Source organism: Lathamus discolor, chromosome 7 (genome assembly GCF_037157495.1).
Source record: "Lathamus discolor isolate bLatDis1 chromosome 7, bLatDis1.hap1, whole genome shotgun sequence".
NCBI classification, from domain to species: Eukaryota; Metazoa; Chordata; class Aves; order Psittaciformes; family Psittacidae; genus Lathamus; species Lathamus discolor.
The window spans coordinates 1,005,046-1,030,142 of record NC_088890.1 but is presented as its reverse complement, the minus strand read 5'-3'; the positions used below and the strand labels follow the sequence as shown (position 1 = coordinate 1,030,142).

Below are 25,097 nucleotides of genomic sequence, written 5' to 3'. Positions count from 1 at the left end.
GAATGTGCTTAGATGGGTTGGGTGAAGAATAAAAATTGTGGTACCTGTCAGAGAAGTGGGCAGTGGTTTTTTGGCAGCGTAGTGTATCCTCTGACCACCAAGAGGTGATACTGGAAGCAGGAAGATGAGATGCCTCATTCTTGATTTGGGTCTGTAGCAGAGCAATTGGTAAGAAGGGAGTCCTTGCAAAAGCAGTGGATACGGGATGTGTTCTGATTGTGCAGTTGAGCCTTTGCTCTTCCTCTTCAGCTGTAAGGAGGCACTTCTGCTGGGGGAAATAAGGTGGGGTTTCTTGTCTTTGGCACTTTGCTTCCTTGTATGGTCAGTTTATGCCTCTCAAGGCTGGATTACGGGGTTTTTTAGTTACTTTAATTCCTGTTTGTGTGCTGGTTGAGGCAGGCTTGCTCTCGGTGTGTTTCTAAACCTCAGGGCTGAAATGGTGCTTTCTTCATTCATCAGTTCCTCATCCTTCCTGGATGTAAGTTTAAAGGTGCTGCTCTTAGCATCCGAGCTCTGAGATGCGATCTTGGTTTTAAACTGGTTGTAGTCCTCTCCCTTTGTATCGGAGTCTCTTTTTGTAATAGGTATGTAACAGTCCTTCGACAAATGCTGCATTTATAATCAGTATTTGCTCTACTAGATTATTGAGGCTAATTATTTTAACTTGGAGTTCCTTGTGACTGGAACAGGGAAGTAGGGCTGATGCGTCTTTCCTATTGGAAAGATGCACTCGCAGCATTGGGAGCCAGCAGGATGACTAGCTTCTTATCTAAAGGAGCTTTGAGCAATGGCATATGGTTGATAACTTAATGGAAGTTGGATAAATAAAGGAAAAGAAGCTCTGACATATCAGGGGAAAAAGTCATTAGTGGACTTTTTCTGTATCCTGTTTTCTATTAGTCTGTGCTTAACTGCTTTGAAAATCTTAGTGGGCTTGTCCTTTGGTCTTCAAAAACCGGTTCTTGCCTTATATTGAACGCACTTGTTTATCTCAAGGGCTGAACTGGTTGGGTGCTTTTGATTTCTGGTTTGCATTTTTTTACTCGGCATTTGAAAAACACGAACTTCTTCTTTCTCACCCTTTTGGTAGGCCTTTACCTAATGCTCGAGGAACATGAATGTGATTATACAAATAAAATTTAAACAGGGAAGCAAATCCCTTTGCAAATGATGTAAGATTTCAACACATGGCTCTTGATTGATGTGATCAGATATCATCAATTCCCTTGTGCTGCTTTGAGGAAACAAAACGTGAATGAATTTTAGTGAAGTTTGTAATGAGTTTTATACTGGTTTTCCATGTTTACCTCCATTGTTTGCACGTAATAAAGCCTCTTATTAAAGTTACACTCAATATTGTTCACTCTTTCTGTTAAGAGCCTAATTCCCCCAAAGAAAAGTAAAATGTCTATTGAATTGCCAGAAGAGACCTTGCACTCTTTTCATGGACAAGATGAGACAGAAGTTGCTTTGTAGAGTGGACTTTGAGGACAAGAATTGGGTGCTCAAGATAAATGCAAAGATGTCGAAGATGTTGCTCGTAGCTGGTCTCAGTTATGAACTCCTATTGCTCAGGGCAGAGTGCTCCCAAGTGAGTAAGGTCATTCTGTTGGTAGTTTGGTGGGCTCGGTGATCCAGCCCAAATTCCCTACTGGAAATTTGTATTGCTGTGCAGATAAAGAAAATATGTGGAAGTTTAGAGCTGTGGTGTAACTTGTGGGGACACATGGGGAAACCGAGGTATGCAGAGGAGAAACAAATCCAAAGCTGAGGGCCAGTTGTATCCCTTTCAATGCTTCCAGGTTTGTATTTGAAAGGCCAGACAAAACAAAGATGAATTTTGAGTCTCTTGAAGAAAACTCTACATGTGGAGTATTTGAACCATGGACAAATGTCTCTGTCAGCTGGGGTCAGAGTGAAAGGGAATGAAATACTGTACTGGTGTTCATGGGCTGCTCAGCAAACAGGAAGCTGGTGATTTAAAGCTACTCTGGCTCTTGTTACTTGATCCAGTGGGTACAGATCAACTCACTGAGTCACTTCTCTGCTGGTTCCGTGTCTGACCTTTCGAAGGAGATGCAATTCCAGTTCGGTTCTTGCATGATCTAATCCACATCCCCTCCCCTCGCCCTCCCCATTCTGTACTTTATACTGCTTTTACCATCGATTCTGGTACTGAGAACGTGTAGGAAAAAAAGAAATGGTCTTGAATGTGATGTTCTCATTTCCTCCTTCTCTCCTCTGTCTATGGGAACTTCAGAAGAATAAATACCATGAATATAAGGGGAAGAACTGTTTGCATTCAGTACAAATATGGATGGACTGATCACATTGCCTGCAAGGTACTGGACAGGTATGACGGGCTGCTCTTCAGTAGGTTGAGTAAGGCAGTATCTTCCCTTCATAATAATCCTAAGAGGTGGAACCGCACATTAGTGACAGTGGTGTTAGGCCTGAATTTATGAAAATTCAAATCTGTCCAAGAAAACTTCAAGTTTTAAATATATGGAACATCATAGACCGAGATGGTGATTTTAATGGCTTCTCTTTCTTGCTCTCTCAACAGGTGACGAAGAAAGTCAAGTCCATGCAGATGTTCCATACTCCTGTGACTTACGCTATGCAGGGTGACAGAGTGGGCATCTGCGTAACCCAGTTTGATCCCAAGCTGCTAGAACGAGGCCTGATCTGCACCCCGGAGTCCCTTCACACCATCCACGCTGCAATCATTTCCCTGAAGAAAATCCAGTATTTTCGAGGCGCTCTGCAGACCAAGGCCAAGTTCCATATCACAGTTGGCCATGAAACCGTTATGGGACGAGTGATGTTTTTCAGTCCAGCCCCTGCTGACTTCAATAAAGAAGTTCAAGAAAACACCTTTGATTTTGACCAAGATTATCTTTATCAAGAGGCGTATTTGTCCAAGGACTCAAATTCTTCCAAGAACAAAGAGAATGACCAGGCAGGAGAAGTCCAGCTCCCAAGACAACAGTGGGCTTTGCTAGAGTTTGAAAAACCAGTCACTTGTCCTAAACTGTGCCTTGTGATCGGCTCCAAGCTGGATACAGATATCCATGCAAATACCTGCAGGCTGGCATTCCATGGGGTGCTGCTCCAAGGCATGGAAGACAAGAACTACATGGAGACTTTCCTGCCAAAGCTGAAAGTGTACAAGCTGAAGCACAAAGAAGGACAAGTGGAAAGGGTAAGCTGCCTCTTCAGTGCTACAGATGGAGGGAGGTGGGATTTTTGTTCTGTCTGTTATATTGGTGGATACTGAAATGTGAAGACTGTGTGAAAGGGGCCCTACAAGGATGCTGGGGAGGGACTTTTCATCAGGGTGATAGCATAAGGGGAATGTGTTAAACAGGAGACTCAGATTAAACATAAGGGTAAGTTCTTTACTGTGAGGGTGCTGAGGCGCTGGCACAGGGTGCCCAAGGCAGTTGTGAAAGCTCCATCCCTGGCAGTGTCCAAGGCCAGGTTGGATACAGGGGCTTGCAGCAACCTGCTCTAGCAGGAGGTCCATTCTCTGGCCTCACTCCCAACAGCTTCGTGTCCTTCTTGTGTTGGAGGCCCTAGAACTGGACCCACTGTTTGTATGCATAGAAATTGGCCTTGTGAATGATGAGTTGCCATCGACCAGGCTGCCTGCGGGTCAGGTTTGTTCTCGGGTTCTGCCTCCCATGGCGCTGCACATACTCGGAGTTGGTGTTTTCCCTGATGCACGATGGTGGAGCAAGTGTCCTAAGAAACCCTCACAGTGTGAAGTCACAGCGGCACGCAGGGACTTGGGAGAGCCGGTGGGAAGAGGGCCGTGCCAGCTGGGGAAGTGCTTCCAGTCGGGAGCCGCTATTGAGCCTGTGCTCTCGCAGAGCAGCGAGCAGCAGGAACAGTTGGGTGGTACAGTGCCTTATTTTAGTACACAAAGTCATTGGCTCATAGAAAGTCTGAATCAGCTGGTCCCACCCTGCTGCTGATGGCTGGAGATTAGGATCACTCAGTTTAGGGTGTCTGTTCTTGGCACTGATGCAGGAAAGTTTCTTTTTCTGTTGAGCAAGGAAGCTCCCCCCCCCCAGGGCCCGGGGGAGGCATAAAAATCATCATAATAATTAAAAAACGCAGGTTACCTCCATGAGAAGGGAACTTTTCCTCCTGAGAATGCTGCTGGGGAAAATGAGCCCCAGAGCATCCCGAAAGGGAGGCAGGGGCTGTACCAGCCGCATTCCTGGGCTTCGCACCAGCTGGAAACACGCATCCAGGACCGGGGTGCAGCAGGGTTCAGGAGCTCCCCGTTGTAAACCACTGCTGTTGATGGGATAGAGGCTCTCCCCCTGCCTGCTGCTGGAATTAGAATCAATTCCCTGCGGTTTAACTACCCGTTTACCCAGGAGAAATCAGGCATTTATGGTTTGGCTTTTTGTTCATGCTCTGATTAATGTCAGAGCACTGATGGAATAGTAAGAACTGTAAATTCATGAAGTTTCAGCACCACGGGGCTTTTCTTTTGGGCCCCTTGCGCACAGCACCCTCCCGGATTTTAAGTTGGTGGGTTTGGGGTGGGCTTTTTAAGGGGTTTGGGTGGGGTTTTTTGGTGTGCGTTTGGGGTTTTTTAAAGAACAAGAACATTTATTCTCGCAGATTTGCTGGCTCTCTACGAGCAAGTGTGACGGCTTTGCTGTTTCACCCAGAAATCAGATCCATGAGCTGGGTCAACGGCATCTTCTATAAATCACGTTTAAACTCACAAACTGTGTTGAATTAGCAGATTTTAGGGAAAATTCACACTTCAGCTTCCTGGGTTTTCTCGCCTGCTCCAGTGATGGTGAATGGCCTGCAGAAATGCAGGTACCCTTGTGCTCACTGTTTCCTTTTGGTACCCTGGCTCTTTTAATGCAGAGTGGAGCACTAGGAGAGAAAGAATCAAAGCCTGACTGTTGCTGTTCACCAGAGACTTTGAATTTACCTTGAGCCTCTTTTCACATCCTTGCTTATTTATGTGCTGATCTCTTCCTTCAGGATGTGTTATTGTAGTACCTGAGAAATTCGGCTGTGAATTGCATATTGCTGCTTTTTGGGTGAAGTCAGCGTTGTCTGAGGCGCTGCGTAGTGCAGGAAACCTGCTTCTCGCCATGCTGGGCTTGCAGCTCGGCTTTGGGGAAGCTGCATGATTCAAAGCGCAGTTACGGTTTTTCTCTGTTAGTTTGAGCTGTTTTAAGTGTGTGACTGCTCCTGGTTTACTGCAGACCAGGTTTGCTTTGTGGTTAGAATAAGGCTTTTAGGGGTTAGTTGTAAGGAAAACCAGAATCTGCCATTGCCTCCAAGCTCGGAGGCAGAGGTTTGTGATTGCTTGACTTGATGGTTTTAAAATGATGTGAAATACGAGTCCAGCTTTCTCCTGCAGAGACGGGGGGGGGGAGAAGTTCAGTGGAAGGAAGTTTCTGTCAAGAGCATCTTTCTGGCGTGGTTACAGGGAGGCAGAGACTGTCACCCTCTGGACACTTTATTTATGCAGAGCCTTGGCTGCCTGACAAATGTGCTTTCGATAGGAAAAAGAACCAGGCTGGCAACAAGTGGCTTGTGCTGATAACAGGGTAAAGGCAAGGCTGAGAGTGCGATTGTGAGCACCAGTGTCGCTTCAAGGAGTGCGATGTGGGGGTCTCTGTGAAGAAAGGGGCAAACGAGATGCTGTGAAGAAGGTTTGTTCCTCTTCAACCTTGTGGCAGAGAGCGGTGGGGGTGAACGTGGGCTTGTTAAACTAGAGCAGGTCAGCAGCCCCTGGACCTGGAGACTGAGGATAAGCAGCAACTGCTGTCCTTGGTCTTGTCCTTCTGGAGACCCCCAGCTCACCAGTCAGCTCTTGGCAGTTCTGTGGGCAGAGAGACTTGTATCTAATCCCCAAATCACTTTTGAAATACCTTCCTCTCAGTTCTCCCTCTGCACAGCATTGCACGTTGATTCCAGCCTGACTCATGAAGCAGTTACTCAGTTCCTGGGATAAATCCCTTCTGTTTGTCACGTTATTTGCTCTTTGGCTTCCATGGGCACACAGGTTGCGAGCAGAGAGTTTCAACGGCAAGGTGAACCATAGAAGTGCATCATGCTTTCCTGCGTGACTCAGATATTCTGCCTGTTTTGAAAGTGTTTGCAGCAGCAGGATTTATCTTAGGATGGTTGCCACTGGGTCCTATTGTTGAGGATGCTCGTAAATCAGTGGCTCTGTCAGAAACAAAAGGAGAAGGAAAACCCTCTGCCTTGCTTGCGTAGCACAGGCTGCACCTTCTGCACTTACAAGTTTGTGTGGTGAAAAACATGCGCAAGTCTCAGCTGTGATTGTTTCCCGTTTTAAGCATAACAGAATGTTTCCGAAGAGAATGGGTTTGTCCTTTCTAAAGATGCTTTCTCTGAGTTCCTCTGACATTAAGAACTCATTTTCTCTGTGTACTTTGAAGTTTTTAATGTATTTTTCTCATTATTTAATGTATTTTTCTCTGTATTTCTTAGGCTTTATCACACAGCACTGCTTTATTCAGCAGTTTCCTTCCATGTCTCACAGCCATGGGATGTCCTGGTGTTACTCACAGCCGCTCTCTTCCCAAGTTTTGTGGGTTGCTGGATAATGAGTTTTCTTAGCGCACTCGTTCCTGTGGGGACCGAGGCCATTGTGTACCTTGCATGCTTATGTTTGGGAGGGTGGAAGTGTCACTTAGAGCTTAATAACAGCATGTGACTGGTTATTTGAGTATTGGTACTATGTAAGTGTCCCCAAAGGGAGAAGTATGGTTGCAGGAGCAAGATGGGAAAGCAGGGCAAGTTACCAAGGCTTTAATCAGAGCATCCCTTCTGAAGCCTGAATGGAAAAGCAAAATCAAGTGCACGCTGTCAGGTTATGGGGAGCTCCTCATCACCCAAAACCCCCAAGTCCTCCTCCTCCTCAGGGCTGCTGATTCTTCCATCTAACTTATTTCTGGATAAAGGATATTTCATTGCCTTGCTGGGGCTGCTGCTGTTCTTACAGTGGCACTGTAGTGCCAGCAGGCTAGCAAGTAGAACCCAAAGCCAGGCAGTGATGCTTTCCGGGTGAGCGGACAAACCTGGGCACAACGTAACCGGACCAGGCTGCCCAGTGGAAGCTGGGTGCTGCCTGGGGGAGCCACGGGGACCACAGCAGGGCCGTGGTGGATGTCCCCCCATCCACTGCAAACACGCAGACGCCACAATTAATATTTTGCCTGCTTTGAAGTCTGCACATGAGTTTGTTTGGTTCTGCCTGGCTGCTGATGGTATGCTAAATACAGTCATAACACAGGGATGAAGGCACTCAGGTGAATAAAAGCGCACAGCACATTCACCAGTTAAAATGCACTGTAAAGCAGGAATATAAAAGACGCATTTATTTATTGGCTCTTGGTTAGGTTTTGAGTAAAAGGGTTGGAGAAGCTTAGTGGGGGAAAGGGGAAGGAGAAGGGAGGGCTGTGTGCTTATTAAACAAATACCAGTGCTGAGAAAGGAAGGATGATGTTTGCTGTCTGACGCAGCATACGGGTTAATGCAGTAGAATATATGTGTCATAAAAGCGTTCTGGCCAAGCACACAGCCTGCTGCTCACTCGAATGAGAAGATGGGTGTCTTGTTCACCCCCCAGCGAAAGAAAGGCTCTCTGCACGTGGCTGCCCGGTAGAATTCTGCAAGGTTTGAGTAACACCTATGGCTGTTCTTTATATGATGAAATTCGAAATGCAGACATGCTTTTTGGGCCTTGCAAGTGTATGGACAGCTGGTCTTGATTTTTCTGAGGTTGCGCAAGAGTCACCTGTGGGGGAATCGGTTTGTCAGCGAGGCAACCAGTGCTCCATTTTATTTATTGGAGCCAAAAATGCATTAAGAATGTTACTTAGGTTGCAAAACTCAAGCACTTGGAAGTTCGGAAATGCCAGATTTACAGTTGCCTATGCAACATTAATTCTGTTCCCCTGTGCACTTAATAGGGCAGGGTTCCTGTGAAATGGTTTTGGATGTGGTCATGTAAAGGCTGTATCACGGGGCATATCAAAGAGGGATAGGAGTAAGGTTCTGTGGACATCTGGCATTTCTTAACTTCTTAAGTGCCCAGTTCTGCAACTTAAATAACTGAGGTTTTATATAAATGTAATTTCCTCGGCGTTTTGGAAGTAAAAAGGTGAAGTGAAACTAAACCTACGCAATACTGAACTGTGGCCATCCCTCTCCTGCTCGCCTTCACTCGGGTTTGAGTTGCGCAGCAGCGTGGCACAGACCAAGCCTTGCTTGGTATTAACAGGCCTTGTTGACCAAACAGCAGGAGTCTGTGACCCAAGGGAGATGATGGACAGTTGGCCTTAGGCAGAGGATCCCCACACTGGAGCTGGAGGTGATGTGGGAAGGGGACAGCCTTAGGATGTTTGTACATCCTTGTGGTGCCTTTAGAAGGGGATGCGAATTTCTTCCAAGAGACATCACTGTCCTCTTGCACTGCAGCTCTCTGCAAGCCTGTCCTTGTCTCCTGCTTGATTTCCAGTGCGGACTTTGTTAAGCCCCTCTTCTTTGTCCCTCTCTGTTCTTTTCTCCTTCACCTTTTTGCATCCTCACATCCCATCTCTTTCCCAGTACATGAAGCTGTGCTTTTACGAAGGAGCAGGAATTTGCAGCCTCCAGAATATTCCCGTTTCTGACACAGCGATGGAAAGTGTTCCCTAGAAATAAATGAGCTGTTCAGGGATCATGATGAAGATGTCTCAAGTGTACTTGTCCTAAAGTACAAAAATGCAATAAAAATTCTTTGTGTTCTCAGTGTTAGTCGGAGGTTCTTTTTGTTCTTTTTTTCCCCCTCCTGTTGTTTTCGGCTTTGACTTCATTTATCAGTTTGAGAATAATCCTCAGACGTGTTTTTATCCTTTTTAAAGAGATGTTTTATTTCTATTTAAACCCATAAAATTGCAGATTAAATCAGGAAAGGTTTTTCTTTGTCTCTCTGTGCCTCTTTCTAGTATTTAATATTCGGTGCTTTTGCTTTCTCTGTCTCAAACCGTTCCTTATTTCCCTTCTCATTCTGGCACCACTTTGGTTCTTCTGTGTTTCTGATCTGATCCCCCCCCTTTTGTTTTTCTCCTGCAGATATGTTAGGGCACGGAGTTATTTGCTGTCAGGATGTGTGTGATGGGTTGTCGAGGGGTGTTCAGCCAACAGTACTTTCCGAGTTATCAACCCGGGTGGTTTAACAGGCTGTGCGGTACAGCCTGTGTCCCCACGCAAAGGGAAATCACAGTTATTTTCCTTGGAATTATACTCTGGTTTGCACCGAGTTGTAATGTTAGCTGTGGTTTTACACACAATATGCAGTGGGGTAAGTGCCGCTTAGACGGGGAGGGTGAAGTGGTTAATGTTCCCTGTGAACTTGTCGGTATTAGCAGAGGTGCCGTAGGGATGCTCGTGCTATGGTTAGGAAGGGCTGTTTACTTTTTCCCGGCAAACACAAAAGCCGAGTGGGAAGGGATATTTCATAAACTCGGTGCTATTGTGTCCTCTGGTCTAAGCCATAAAACAAGAGTAACAGAGACGTTCCCTTTGAACTCGAAATCCCTTTCTAAGCTGCTGATCTAACCTAAGGGAGAGGGGGAGGCTGTACCAGCACTATTTTTCTCTTCTGGGTATTTCTCCCTCCCCACCCCTTTTCTTCTTCTTTTTAAAGTCCTTAAGTGAGTTTGATGCAGCACCTCTGCCCATAAATTTAAGAAAATATTATGGTAATGTAGGTCAGTGAACTGAACCGCCACTGTACACCGCAGGGATTAGAGCCGGGAGGCAGCGCTCTCCCAGCCCGCCCGCTCCTCCGACAGTATAAACAAGAAACGCAAGGAGCCTTCAGCTTTTGCTTGCCCTAATCCTTTGTTTATGCAGCACTTAAACTGACTTTTGGGGTCGTCTCTGTCTGGCATTAAAGCCCTAAAGCTTTTTGAAGTTTCCCTGAAGTTAATAAAATTAGTCTGCCCTGGTCGCTGGGCCCCTTGCTGCCGCTGCGGCGCGGGCTGCGGATCCCTTCCTGCCGCTGCAGCGCTCGGCTTCTTAAGTTGATAATAGTTTATAACAAAAAAAGAGGGAGAGGAAAGCAGAAATCTCCCAAAAGGCTGCTCAGCTAATAGGCAAAGCGATTGCCATTGTAGATGTTCTGAGAACTCAAAGGGGATTAACTTAAACCCCAGCGATTGGAGGTAAATTGCTGGTAAAGTAATTGGACGTGTTGAGTTTCAGTTGGAGAACACAACACGCGCTTCTGTGCCCGCTTACAAAGCGGGACTAAAACAAAAAAACTTGGATTTTTCTTTTAGTTTTCTCACATAAAGTTGAGAAAATGAGGTTTCCTTTGTAGCAATTATCTCCCCTTCACCCGTTCCTTTTATTGCAGAGACGGATCAGTTCTTGTTACAGCAGGCATCCTCTTATTTAGTCTTCAGGGGTGGATTGATGCTAGGCTGGCTGCAGGGACAGGCACAGGATGGGATATGCGGTGTATAGTGTATGATGTGTAGTATTTAGTGTACAGAACTAGGACTTTGGGTCATAAGGGTTTTATTCCAAAGGTACATACATGATGCATGTAACGCTTGTTCTTGGAGCTCATCCCAAGTTCTTGCTGGGGAGGGGTCTGAACTGACCCATCGAGGCTGGTATGAGTGCTCACCCTGTAATTCCCTTTTAATTAAATTAAAGATACTTTGAAGTGCTCTAGGAAAAATAGAAGATGTTTGTGTTGTCTCAGAAGTTGGCTTCCTGTGCCATTTTGGGGGGATAACTACAAAAATAAGGTACACGAAAGATCCTCGTTGGAGGGTAGGAGTCAGACTGTGCCTCAACCACAGGGGTGAGGAGCACGGGGCCAGCAGCGAGGAGACAAATGTTCGGTTTTGACATTCTTGTTGTAGGAATAAAAGATTTGTCGGAAGAAGCAATGGTTTTATTTTAGCAGCTGCTGCAACAGGAAAAATGAAGGTTTTAAAGGATGCCAGTGCTTCTGCAGGTTGGAATTAACAGCTGCTTTTGCCACTAGTCTTCTATTTCAGAGCCAAAGAAAGGCAAGTGTGCCTGGGGGCTTATCTTCCCCTCTACCACCACCCATTATCAGTGACTCTAGTAAAAGACATTATTCAGTTTTAAATACAAGCTAGAGGTTGCTGAGCAGTGATGCTTCCTTTACTGGTTCACAAGGTGTTTTGAAGCAGTGCTCGTTGAGTGGGGGGAGAGGGCAGATGCACCAAAACCCAGAAACATGAGGTTTTGGGAACAGATGAGTGGGTGATCCAGCAGTGAATGTTGTTGGGATGTTGGAAAGCTGCTGCCTGCAGCTCGGACTCTGCACCCGGTGGGAGCGGAGCTGCCTGAGCTCTGGTCCTCTCCCCATGGGAGGAGTAAGAGGGGCTGTAGCCATTCCTCATCTTGCCTGGGGTCTGGGGCAGGTGAGGTCCTGCCAGTGCCCCCCCAGTACTGCACAGACCTCTCCAGGGCAAGTAAAGCCCATTTAGAATTAAACAAAAATGGAATTTCTGTTAGGTTTACTGCCATACTGAGGTTGGCATCGAGAGGCACACGTACCAACATAATAAACGGTGTCAGGGGTTTGAGTGTGTGCGCACTGCTGGCTACGGAGGAGGCTTCAGTGAAGGAGAGTAGCTTAATGAACCAGGAATACTTTGAGTCCTTATTTAAATGGCTAAAGGTGAGTGTTCAAGATTGGTTCTAATTCTTGCCTTTCCTAAGTCACTTTGGCCTTGAAACCCTTAGGTTTACCTAAAATTTGCTCTGCAGATGCAAAGAAGAACTGGGACACGCACACACAAAATCATCTTGAGAATATTTGAGTAACAGCCCCTTATTTCTTCTGATAAATAAATGTTCTTGCCACAACTGTGAGAGTAAGGCCAGGCATGAGGCAGACGATATTCACACCTGCAGGATTAGGCTCACTTGAGTGCACCTTCCCCTTCGCAGTGCCTGAGGGAGGGTTGGTTATCTCTCCTCACCCCCCAAGCCTTGCTGCCGCTTGTTCCTGATAGCTTAATTAACAATTGGCCTCGGAATGGCTCTTCCCACTGGGTTACAAACCTTGAAATTAAAATTGGATGCAGCGGTCATAGGGCCTTTAGTTTCACAAATCCGTGTGTAAAGGTGAATATTTAAAAGGCTCTGTTTAGAAACTCTGAGTAATTCTGGCACTTTTTCGGAGGTGTAGCAGGAGGAGGGCAGGTCTGGAGCTGAGAGGCAGAACGTTTGTGTAGGTGATAACGTACTTGGCTGTGGGAAAGGAGTGGAATAAACTTTTTGTGAGCACAGGTGCTTCAATGACTTCCATGGAAAGGTTTCAAAGTAGGAAAGACATTTTAATGGACCTTTACAGCATGTTCTGATGCAGGGGTTTGCTCTTCCTAGGTTGTAAGGAAGGAGGTGAAAGCACGAATATTTTAACTCACGAAGTCTTCGGTGGTTTTAGGCACAAATCGTCTTAAACTCAACATTTCTGATGACTCTTCCAGAATTCTGTTCCTTTGGAGGTAAATGGTTTTCCAAGGGCAGGATGCTGGAAGTCGCTGAGGTGCGTGTACCTCAGAGGTGTAGCTCTTGTCACTTCGCTCATGAAGCCCTGTCTCTCTTGCAGGTGATGGATGATTACAGCGTGATCGGTCGCTCCTTGTTTAAAAAGGAAACAAACATCCAGATTTTCGTGGGTCTGAAAGTGAAGCTGTCCACTGGAGAGGATGGGATAATAGACGGTGGCTTTGGACAAAGCGGCAAGTTTAAAATCCGAATCCCAGGTAGGTGCTTGTCAGCTAACAAATGCTGATGGGTGTCAAGTGCAGAGGGTCTTCCCATGTCACAAGTCTGAATGTTACCAGTAGCCTCCCGAAGTTCTGAAGTGAGCTCAAACCCAGTTGGACCGTTGGTTTGGTGGGTTGTACCTCTTCTAGTTGAGTGATGGTGGCTGTGAGACTGGGTGGCTCGAAGCCACATCTTCTGTGTTAACAAATGTGGGTCTCCAAATGACTTTGTGTCAGTGCCATGGAAATGGTTTGTGGAAATCTCTGCTCTCTTAATATCAGTATGATTTGCACCATAGCCCTTCTGAACAAAGAAAGGAAGACCAACCTGCAGTCACTGTAGCTGCTTATTAAATATATAGCATAGTGGATGCAAGTGTCTTAAATTGGCTCTGTTCTGCATGTTATTACCTAACTTGCCTTCACGCAAAAACTGTTTGATAAATGAGTCTTTGGAAATCTTGAGAGGTTTTTTTATTGCTCATGTCTCCTGGTTTTATGATACTATATAGTACTGTATTTTTCATCCTCGGTGAATTACAGCAAGGATTTATGCATCTTTGGGTTAGAGCATGAGGAACGATGGGTGCTGGAGTTTAAAAGCATCACTACTGTGGTTGATTTTCTCCTTCCTGTAAGATAGGAAAGTTCCAAGCCTTTTCAGCAGGTGCTTTTGAATAGGTGCTGTGTTTAACTCAAGATGGTGGGATAAGATTTTAAGGATACTCAGAAGTACTTTTGTACTTCTGTAGTGTCTCCAGCCCGCTTGTCACTAGTTAATCCTCCACCCTCTTTGGAGAGATTATTTCTGTAGTACAAGTAAAGGAAAGAAATTGTGATGTTCTGTGACAGCAACCAGTCACATAGTGACTGGTCTATAGAGAAGCCTGAGGTTTCCTGATTTCTTGCTGAAGATGGGCTGTTTTCCATTTAATTTAAGGCTTGATGCAACAGCACTAATTTTGACCGTCAGCAATTTCTTTCTTCCTATTGCAAGATAAGAATTTTGGACTGAACAAAACCCCTCCTGTGTTCTATCTTAGCTGTGATTCCAGTTTTGCTGGGCTTTACAAATAGGTCTGGGAGCCTACTTAGCAAGCATAGTGTATATGTAAAGCAAGAGGTTTCACCAGATACACGTATGTTTTGTATTTTCTAGCCCAGAAAAGCTTTTAAGCGTTCTCTGAGAATAGGCTGCTTTTGGTGGGTGGTGAAATGATGTGTAGTGACCTTACAGCTGAAAAGGGTTCAAGCTGAAAGTCAAGATGCTATCTTGCTTAAAAATGTAGTATTCTTAGTAGCTTTTCTCTCCTGGAGGTAAAAATAGGATGAAAGAGAAGGACAACGGGAGGGATGGCATTTACTCTGCCATTTCTGCGTTGGGAATGGAGGAAATGGTTCTTCATGGGCTGGGGAGAAGCCTCATAAGGAGACTGTCACCTGTAAGCAGGAGCTGTAATTGCAAACCAGCAGTCAAGTTAAGCAAATCATACACTGACTTAGAAATAGCTTCTTGCTTTGGATATTAAGTTAGTGGGAAGAAATGATACCTTTCACCGAGGTGTTTGTTATCTAATCTTGGTTATACTCTCCTGATGTTTAACAGCAGACCATGAAACAGAGGAGCCTTTCTAGTTTGTTCTTTCAATGAGAAGAATATGCAGCAGGAATGGTAGAATTTAATACCTCTGGAAGGCTGGCAGAATAATACAGTTAGTTTGCTTTGGAGTCCGGGTCAGACTTGGGCACCCTTGTTGTCTGGAAAGAAAAGGCAATAAGCTCAATCAGCTCGAGCTAAGAGCGTCAACCAGCATGTGGCTAGCCGGGGAAAGAACCACAGACTTTGGAAGGGGCTAAACGCTGTGTCTTTAAGAGATGTAGAGATTTGTGTGGAGGGGGAGGGCTATTGCTGTGATGCTGTTTAAGTCAACTGTAGTTCACATTCCTTTGTTAGATCAGTGTTGCTTTTTTAATGTGTCTGCATCCTGTTTGTGGGGTTTGGGGGGGGGGTTTATTTGTTTTGTTAAATTTAACTGATCAGCCTCTTCTCTCCCTTTGCCCCATTCTCAGCCTCCCCTTGCCCAGGGTTTTATGGAATTCTTTTGTGAAGAGTTCTCTTTAATTTTTCTGAAGTTATTTCCCCATGATTCCTTCACAAATGTATGAGGGAAGGGGAGGAAACGTGTGAGTTAAACTGCCTCAGCCTGGCAGGCGTCAGTCCTCTCATATTTAAAACCAGTCTTAACCTCTGGAAGGGAATAAGTTGTTCAGGTAGTTAACCTGAGGATAAGTTGGTCTGGTTCAGCCTGGAGAAGAGAAGGCTTCTTAAGGGGACACCTTAGAGCAGCTCCAGTGTCTATAGGGCCAAGTTGGACACGGGCTTGGAGCAAGCTGCTCCAGTGGAAGATGTCCCTGCTGTGGCAGGGGTTAGAACTGGATGAGCTTTAAGGTCCCTTCCAGCACAAACCAGTCTGGGATTCTATGATAAATAAGGGTTGGTTTTAGGAACGAACCTCTAAATAGCAGTGAAAATGAGGTAGATGCATCAGAGACTTGTGTCCTGACTACTTAAGGTCATAGCAGACCATGGTGCGTTTGTAGGGTGGTTTTAGTCCCACTGGTGCCAGCAGCCTCCAACACTATGTCCTCTCACTGGGCAACTGTTGGGCTCCCCAAGCGTTGTTCTGTAGTCACTTGGAAATGGCTTGTGTTCCTCTGTGGATCACAGCCTGGGAACGTTGTCTCACATCATCTGTGGGCTGAAAGTTGGCAGAGCACAACTGGGAATGGCAGAACATGGATCTGTTTCTTATTCTGGCACTGCTTGTGTGCAGCAGTAAGTCAGATACTTCGCTCTGCTCTTCTGTTTGTGAAATAGGGATAATTACTATCCGTTCTGGGGGGAAAGAAATAATCTCTGATTTAGATTTATTCCAGGCTTGGAGCATTAATATTTCTTGAAAAGACTTAATTATCTTTCTTTAGAGTACAAAAACACATCTCGAGTACAGCATGCAATTGGAAGTTCCTCAGTCGCTGAAAGATGTTGGTAGTTTGGAAGAAATTCAGGGAAGAGCAGCAAGAATGCTGGAGAGGCTGAAGGGATTGATTTATGAGAGAAAGAAGATGAAAAGAAATGCATGAAACTTGGCTAAATGTTGTCTAAGTGGGAGATATGATTATCTGCAAGCATTTGAAGAACATAATGGAGAAGGATCCCTGAGGGTGGTCCAAGGAGGTAGAAGTTAATAACATGAACTAATGCAAAGTGTAACTTGGCTATTGAGAGATGCTGTTTAGCAGAGATTTCTTGCGCTGCCAGGTTATCTTTGCAGAGGAAAATGATGTAGATCCACTTTGAGAATACTCATGTAGTTTGCCTGGGTGTTTCCTAGTGCCTGTGTTGGGGTGAAGCGGAGAGGTCAGGGTGGTGGAGAGTAGGAGGACAGTGTGTTTTTCATCTTGTTTTTGTGTTCAGGCATGCTGTTATTGCTCGAATGACAAGGTATAACCTACTTTCTAGACTGTTTGCAGCAGCGTCTAGTTTAAAGTAAATACAAAGAAGTATTTTCTGGCACAGCTGCCCTTCTGCAGGCCTGGCTTGTGGAGCTCTTTGGGTTTTAACTGAGGAACAGCAAGCTTTAAGATGTGTTAATTGGCAGGGTGACACTCCTGGTGTCCTCAACATAAAAAGGACATGGAACTGTTGGAACAAGTCCAGAGGAGGCCACGAGGATGATCAGGGTCTGGAGCACCTCCCGTATGAAGACAGGCTGAGGAAGTTGGGGCTGTTCAGCCTGGAGAAGAGAAGGCTGCATGGAGACCTCAGAGCAGCCTTCCAGTACCTGAAGGGGGCCTATAGGGATGCTGGGGAGGGACTCTTCATCAGGGACTGTAGTGACAGGACAAGGGGTAACGGGCTCAAACTGAAACAGGGGAAGTTTAGATTGGATCTAAGGAGGAAATTCTTTCCTGTGAGGGTGGTGAGGCACTGGAATGGGTTGCCCAGGGAGGTTGTGAGTGCTCCATCCCTGGCAGTGTTCAAGGCCAGGTTGGATGAAGCCTTGGGTGGGATGGTTTAGTGTGAGGTGTCCCTGCCCATGGCAGGGGGGTTGGAACTGGATGATCTTGAGGTCCTTTCCAACCCAAACTATTCTATGTTCCAGAGGGGTTGTATGACCAAACGTATAAAAAGTGGAGATGTAATCTCTAAACTCACAAGAGTTTTGCTTGGTTGAATAACCTGCTTCAAAACCAACCAGGGTTTGAACAGCAGTTTAAACTACACTGTGAGTTGTGCGTGTGTGTAAGGGATGGATGAGGTTGGGTTGGAGTTGTAACTGGGAGCTCTGCATTGTACAGGTAAATGAGTGGAAAGAACTGTTCGCCTCTGGGTCGAGAACCGGTTTGGGAAGCAGGAGCTGTATGTCGAAGGGCCTTATTCTAAAGAAGACAAAAGCTAACAGTGGCAGCCTTTGGAAGATGCTTATTTCAACACCGGGTGCACCTAGGAATGCCATTGCAGGTGATAAGAAATTCAGGGGGAAATTCAGCCAATGGTTGGAATAACTTAGTGCTAATGGTGGATTTTGTTCAACTGTCTCTCAGACAAGAGCTGACCCTGTAAAGCTCTGCTCGGTTTGAATCCCGACAGAGACTGGCTCTGGCTACGCCCATTTCATTGGTGTTGGTATGTTGCACTTGTGTTTGATGGCTGTGAAATGTAGTGGCTTTTAACCCTAATTGGAGCATATGTGGTGCCTCAGGCGTAGTTCACTTTCCTTTCTGTCCTAGCTTGTCTAGCTGCTGGTGAAGTGCTCGTCCTGTCTGAGGCACTGCAGCGTGTTTGACTGTCATTCTCCCCTTTGACTCTACAGTGAAAATTGCTCTATGTGAGATGAGTTGAAAGCTACCGTGTTGCTTAATGTGAATGAAGCATATCTGACGCTCCCAACGGTTGAACAGGCTTCTGAAGCGGGCACACCTAAATGTAATAAAAGGCACCCGTTTCACAAGAAAGGACACAAATGAGAGCATTAGAATATAAGGTGGGTTTTTTTTTCTTTGCTGTTCTTCCCACCTGTGCAGGATAACCGGAGTTTTGAGGCTTTTACAAGAGGTGAATTCAGTCTGCGTCTGTGACTTCTGGCCTTGCATTTGTAATGCTCATTGTGTATAAGAGAGCAGGTCTGTCTTTGCTGTTCCCACTGCTCGTTGTGGTAGAGGGGTTAAATGCACCATAAAGTCCGTTCTGAAACGATCCCAGGGATGTGCTCACTAGGTTGGGGAATGCAGTGTGTCTAGGACCCTACACCTTTGGTATGAGATGACATGAAGTGGTAAGAATTAACCTGTGTGCTTTATTCTTGAGAATCCCTTGTGTCCTTATATGTGAAATTGAGGGCAGAAGTGCTAAATACGTGTTTCTCCCATAATGTACTACAGAGATAGTGTGTCTGTGGTGGTTTTATGTTGCCATGGACTTTTTGCATTGGCTGGGATCCCACACTGGTTTCAAAGTGCTTCATGACACGGTGGGACTGCTGTAATGGAAGAGCTGCACATGAACAGCACTACTCTGCATCGTTGCAATTCCAGTTAAAAATCGGGGGGTTAAAAGAGATTTTAGCATTTAAGGAAGTCAGAGGTTAAGCAGGATGAGGGAAATGGCAGTTATGCAAAGATGGAAAACTGCAGCAGGAAAATAACGGGTATCACGTTGTTTTCTATAGCTTCCACCTTCAAAATAGCTTCATTGTGTTACTGATATAATTTTTTAGTGTTATTATCCAAGGGGTATATGTCTGCAGGCTCTCATCACAATGTAGCTGGCATTTATGGAATATTAGTTACGTGGCTTTTCTTAAGCAACTGTAGGAGGCAAGCTTTAAATAGCTGACAGCAGATAAATGTCCTATTCCCAACTCTGGAACTCGGAGGGCAAGTCCTTCCTGACATCAGCAGGAATGGGACAGTCTAAACCTTTTCATTGCACTCAGAACAATTAAACACCCTGTCACTGAGCAGCATACTTTTTTTGTGGGCGATCTTGACACTTGGAATTCTTCGCTTGTGTTGCATTAAAATGGGATAATCTTCTTCTCTTCAGCCAAATGAAATTCAGGCACATCTAATGGCCGTGTTTGCCCAGCCTGGCTCCTCTGTTAAGAAAAGAAAATACAAAGTGGTTGGCTGCAGAGCCTGGTGGGTTGCCATCCTGTCGGATCAGGTGAGGCTGAGCAGGCTTTCAGTCAAGAGGCAAAGCGAAAGCCCAAGGGCAGTGGAATCCATGTAGCTGTGTTTTGTTTGAAAGCTGGAGATTAGCTCTGCGTGTTCTTTCACAGCCTCTCTTCCCCTACCCTCTAAACCAAACAAAACCTAAAATCCTTAAGGGGTACTTGAAACATAAATCTCCTGCTCTCCTTTTTGTGAGCGTTGGCTGGTGTTGTATGGACAGGGGCTGGAGAGGACCGTTGCCAGGGAAGCAATGCTCCCTGGTGTGATCCCCTCTCGAGCAGATTAAGCTGCAGTGATGTGAACATCCCAGTGACCAGGCAGGAACCAGGAGTGTGTACTGCACTTAGAAAGGTTGGCCTGAAAGGATCCAGCTTCCCTCTTGCAGGTTGACATCCTGTAAGCCTGTATTGACCTTTAGCTGGATGTCCAGATTTATTGACCTTAGAGGGTTCTTTCTGTAGAATCCAAGTCAAGATTTGTGCACATTCCTTCTGAATGAAAACACAAGTCAAGAAAGTGTTAACTTATTATGTGGCTGGCTGCATCGTTCATGTTATCAGCAGATCCTGGCCTTGAATGTAGTGGAAGAGCTGCGGGACTAAGTCTAAACTTAGAGCTGTGAATGAAGGGTGATGTGTTGATTGTAGGGTTGGTTTCAGAAGCAGCCGGTGGTTGCACAGGAGTAGATGCTGTACCCAGAGCAGGTTCAGGCTCTTGTTTGGATTTGAAGTTGCTGTTGGAGTGTCTGTTCAGCAAGCTGCTCTTCTGGGATCGAGCAGAGGTGGATTATGGAATTACCAGGTGATGCAGCAGTGTTTGAGTCCTTCTGTAGAAGGAAAAAGTGATCAGATTGCAAAGTCAAGCATTTAAAACTTGGGTATGAAAAAGGAGAGCATCTCAGTTAGCTCTCCACTGGGAGATGCGTTCTGATACCAGATCCGTTTGTGATTGCATTCCCCACACTGACACACACAAGGAAAACGTTACAGGTTTGGGGCAATGCTTCGTAACTGACCAGTTGTCCCATACTACTTTTTCTCCTCAATGAGTAATCAGTTCCTTGGTCTTTTGCACTTCACTGGGGTCCCACTGTAAATAGGAAATCAATTTTTTGTGCAATTTAAGCAAAAAAAAAATCCTATTAATAAAAGAAAACTAATTCCAGCAGATGGGATTTGTTTGCCCATAGCATGAGTATCTGTACTTCTACCTGTACCGCTTGGGAGGGGGGAAACCCATAATAAAACCCAGTGATGAAACATCCCTGCCAGCAGTCTCAGGGTGTGCAAGGTAGAGGGGGTTTGTTCTGACCTGGGGATGCTCCAGTGCTGTTCCATTGTGGGCTCTTGAGGGGAGGCTAAAAAGGAGAGTCCATCCTGGCCCTGTGCACGAGGTTGTCCTTTGCAGATGGAGGCTGTCGAGAATGTAGCTGCCAAAGTGCTCTTTTCCAAGTGTGTGCTAATGAACAGTTTCCTTCTCTGCCTCCAAGAACAGCAGTCGCTCCGGTGGTGTCTTAAAGTGAAGTTTCAAATCCCTGTTGCAGACTGGAAAGATGCTATAGTTGGAATTCGATTATCTTAATTTGAGGCTGGAATGTGGATCTGGTGGCGTGGGGAGCTCGGGAGACAACTGTGGGGTTTCACAAGCGCTTGGAAGTGGGGCGGTGGTTGTTTTGGTTGGCAGTGAGGTGGGCAGTCAGCTCTCCGCAGTACTCAGTGGTGAGCCCCCAAAGGAGGCTTTTCCTTTCATTTAAATGGAAATAAAAACTTGTGAGGGTTGTTTCTTTTCTTAGATAAACTCAAGTCATTCTGTGTAAGATGCTCCTAAGCCCCAAGAGCTGGATACATAAATTCAACTGCCACTTGCACTTGGTTGCGTGGTTTTTGGATCTGGGGTTTCAGAAGTGCACTTAGCTCGAGATTTGCGGTAGAGCTGGGAGCTGGTGGTGCTGCTGTGTGCTGTAACCTGCCTTCTGTGTAGGGTCTCTTGTGGCTTTGAGTCTTCCCAGTTAATCCAGGCTCTGTTATTTGGGGGTAATGGCATTACTGTGGGAAGTTGCATGGCCCTGCGTCGTGGGTAGGACGCGTCTGTAGCAGATGCAGCAGAGGATGCTGTGGTGTTCTGAGCTCGTTTGGACCGTCACATCACCTGAGCTCACCCAGTGGCCTCTTCCAAATGATCTTTATACCTTTTGGCTCCACGGTGCTGCTGTGAACCCATCCCTGTGTGGCTGCCCCGAGCCGGGCCCAATGCACGTAGGAAATCCTATGTTAAATGAGGTTCTTGTACCTGGGGGTCACCTTTTTGAAGGAAAAAGAGGGCGGGGGGAAACACCATGTTGGTGGGTGGCAAAGTTAAATATTCTAAATGAGGAAATGAGGAAGCTTATTTTTTCTGTAAGAGCAACCCTACCCTGCTTTGCGTGCGTGGTAATTGCACTGCTCTATGAGCGTACAACTGCAGAACAGAGCTATATTCCAGTTTTAATTTGCTGCGTTGTCATTTGGGGTGTTTTTCACTTGGAGCCCCCTTGCTCCAGGCACCACAAACCAACTCCCCCGCTCTGTCCACACCAAACTCTGCGTTTCATTTTGGCTTTACTGCGTTCATGCTGCTGAAACTGCAAGCCGTTTGGATTAGTGTCATACGCATCCCGCACCCAAGAGCGGGATGCTTGTGCTGCCTTCAGGTTGGGTTTTGTGGTCCTTTTTAGGTGTTTCATTTTGCAAATTGAATACACTCTTGCTGTAATTTCAAGTGTGAAAACATTACTTCTCTTTTTTCTGTAGAAAGAATAAAGCCGACAGTGGTTTTTATTATGTGTCTGTGCAGTTTGGCTGAGCCACCTTAAAGCTCCAAACCCCAATAATCCTGTAATGCCTTATATCTCCTAGAATGGGAATATCCTTTTTCTAGTTTAATTTTCTTCTTTTTTAATGTAGTTCTCATCTAGCTCAGCACAAGAACCCTTCCGCTGGGCAGGTTTGGGATGCTTCAGTGTGTGCCTTGCCAAAAGTACTGAAAGGACCAAGTACAGCTTCTTCTGAGGGTAACAATGTAGTGTGTCTGATGGAAGTTTATATCAGTTCCCTGCCACTTGGTTAAGCATTGTACTTCTTGCTAAGGACTTGGTTGATGTCAGCACAGCTAAATGTGGAGGATTTGGAGGATCCCTGTGGATTCAGGTACGGGACTCAGCTGGCAAAACATGGTGCTACTTAATTGTTAAATGCCTGAAAACGTGGTGGGGACTTGGAAGTTTTGTAGTTGCTTCTTTACTGTTCCAGGTGTTTAAGTGCTGATTTCATGGTGAAGGGATGCTTGTTCTGGTGGGAGATGGCAGCAGGGACTGTGGGGTGATGTGTTCAGGGGAATTTCCACTGACCTCCAGTGGGCAGCTTTCTTCAGGAGCCATCTGGTTTACCTACAGCAAGGATGCGGAAGCCATGAGCTCTGGATGGCGCTCACAGGTCTGTGGCTGGTTTGTACAATACAAAAGAAGAAATTATTGCATAGAATCCCAGGCTGGTTTGGGTTGGCAGGGACCCCTTCCACTAGAGCAGGGTGCTCCAACCCCTGTGTCCAACCTGGCCTTGAGCACTGCCAGGGATGGGGCAGCCACAGCTTCTCTGGGCACCCTGTGCCAGTGCCTCAGCACCCTCACAGGGAAGAGCTTCTGCCTAAGAGCTCAGCTCAGTCTCCCCTCGGGCAGGTTCAAGCCATTCCCCTTGGCCTGTCCCTACAGGCCCTTGTCCCAAGCCCCTCTCCAGGTTCCCTGCAGCCCCTTTAGGCACTGGAGCTGCTCTCAGGTCTCCCCTTCAGGAGCCTTCTCTTCTCCAGGCTGCCCCAGCCCACCTCTCTCAGCCTGGCTCCAGAGCAGAGCTGCTCCAGCCCTCGCAGCATCTCCTCCTCTGGGCTCACTCCAACAGCTCCACATCCCTCTTGTGCTGCTGCTCTGGAGCTGGATCAGGACTGCAGGGGGGGTCCCACAATGTGCAGCAGAGGGGCAGGATCCCCTCCCTGAGCTGCTGCTCACGCTCTGGGGGTGCAGCCCAGCACACGCCACCATCTCTGGATGCTCCATCCTCACTCCTGGCTTCGCACTGTCTGGGTGGAAAATACTGAAGTTCTAAGCCTTCGTGTAATTTAACTTTGATCTTAACAAATATCTCCACAAGGGCAGCTCGTGCTTTCAGGTTGCCCTCTTGCAATGAAATCTCTCTGTAAACTGTGCTTATTTACTCCATTTTGATCGTTCATCCCTTGGGCCTTTCACCTTCCCTTTCCCCCAGTGTTTGTTCTGATAGCTTTTTGAAGTCTGAGTTAAAACATGCACCATGGGGGCTTCCTGGAGGAACAGAGCTTTGTGCTTTGCAAATTGTAGGCTATTTGAAGTATGGACTCCCAGCAGTGGCCGGTGCTTGGTGGATGAGAACCGTCGCGTGACAAGGACGTGAACCTTGGGAGTCTGATCAGTGTTTTGAGTTTGGGGACAAAAAACAGTTGTTCTTAATGGTGTGCATTGATTTCAAGGAAGTCTGTGCGAAAAGCAGCCTTTGGTTCGTGTTTTCACAATGGGATTTCAAGAACAGGAAATAACTGGAGCTTCAGTAGACCTGTTTTGATGGAGGGTGTCTGCCGTGACATGATTTATGTCTAATATTATACATAAGCAATAAAAGCATTTCCTTCTTGTAACTACAGTACTACTGCATTAAAAAACCTGCAGAAAACACAAGTACTTAATACCTGGCATAAAAGTTATGGGTAAAGTAGGAGAAAAAAGTCCTTCTGCTTCGAAAAGTCTTTTGTAAAGCATCTGAGATTGTAACTTCAGCCACCAGAATTCCATATTGTGTCTGGGCTGTGGGTCTTATCAGAACAGTCTTTGAAACCTTTGAGCCCTCAATTCCCTGCACCCCTTTACCTTTCATCCCTCCCAACTATTCCGGATTAGGAGATGCAGACAATGTGGTGATTTGGAGAGCCTGGTTTCCCTGTAATAACTGGTGAGCCAGCTGGGTCCATTCTGCTGATGTCTTGCCATAATCTCTGCTCTGCCATCCCTGTTCATTCCCTCTCTGTTGGTCATTTACCTCTTCTTACTCCTACAGCTCCTTCCTCTGCCAATCCCCTTGCACACCCATCCTTGAGCAGCCTCAGCTGTTGCTTGGGTTTTATAGAACCCCAGCCTGGTTTGGGTCGAAGGGACCTTAAAGTTCACCCAGTTCCAGCCCCTGCCCCAGGCAGGGACCCCTTCCACTGGAGCAGCTTGCTCCAAGCCCCTGTGTCCAACCTGGCTTTGAGCACTGCCAGGGATGGGACATAAAGTAAATCTATGGAGTACAGAACCCTGAACCTGTGCCATCCCTTCGGTTACTTGGGGTTTCATCCTAAACTGTCCCTTTGTGTCTAAATGAAGAGCACTGTTGGTGTGGTGCCGCCTTTTGCTGGGCACCTGAAGATGTTCAGTTCAGTACATGGGTTTGCTGCCAGGTACCTATTTACTGCTGAATGCATTTACTTACCTTCTTGGTTTTCCATCTGTGAATGAACAACATTCCCTGTGTTCTGTTTTGGCCAGTTAGTGTATGGATATGTGAGGAGAGGGACTGCTTGCCTGTGTGTTCCTAAAGCATCAGCTAGGCTGAGGAAGTTGGGGCTGTTCAGCCTGGAGAAGAGAAGGCTGCGTCGAGACCTCATAGCAGCCTTCCAGTATCTTAAGGGGGCCTATAGGGATGCTGGGGAGGGACTCTTCATCAGGGACTGTAGTGACAGGACAAGGGGTAACGGGTTAAAACTTAAACAGGGGAAGTTTAGATTGGATCTAAGGAGGAAATTCTTTCCTGTGAGGGTGGTGAGGCACTGGAATGGGTTGCCCAGGGAGGTTGTGAGTGCTCCATCCCTGGCAGTGCTCAAGGCCAGGTTGGATGAAGCCTTGGGTGGGATGGTTTAGTGTGAGGTGTCCCTGCCCATGGCAGGGGGGTTGGAACTGGATGATCTTGAGGTCCTTTCCAACCCAAACTATTCTATGAT

The 25,097-nt window shown here is 46.3% G+C and overlaps 1 protein-coding gene across 1 annotated transcript in view; it reads left to right on the top strand.

Annotated features, from left to right (window-relative positions):
- EEFSEC (eukaryotic elongation factor, selenocysteine-tRNA specific) overlaps window positions 1-25,097 on the top strand; it is a 103,512-nt gene that overhangs the window by 53,964 nt on the left and 24,451 nt on the right. Inside the window, exons 5-6 of the mRNA XM_065687353.1 lie at window positions 2,567-3,205; window positions 12,665-12,821. Coding sequence (XP_065543425.1) covers window positions 2,567-3,205; window positions 12,665-12,821 — 796 coding nt within the window. The remainder of the gene's footprint in view (window positions 1-2,566; window positions 3,206-12,664; window positions 12,822-25,097) is intronic.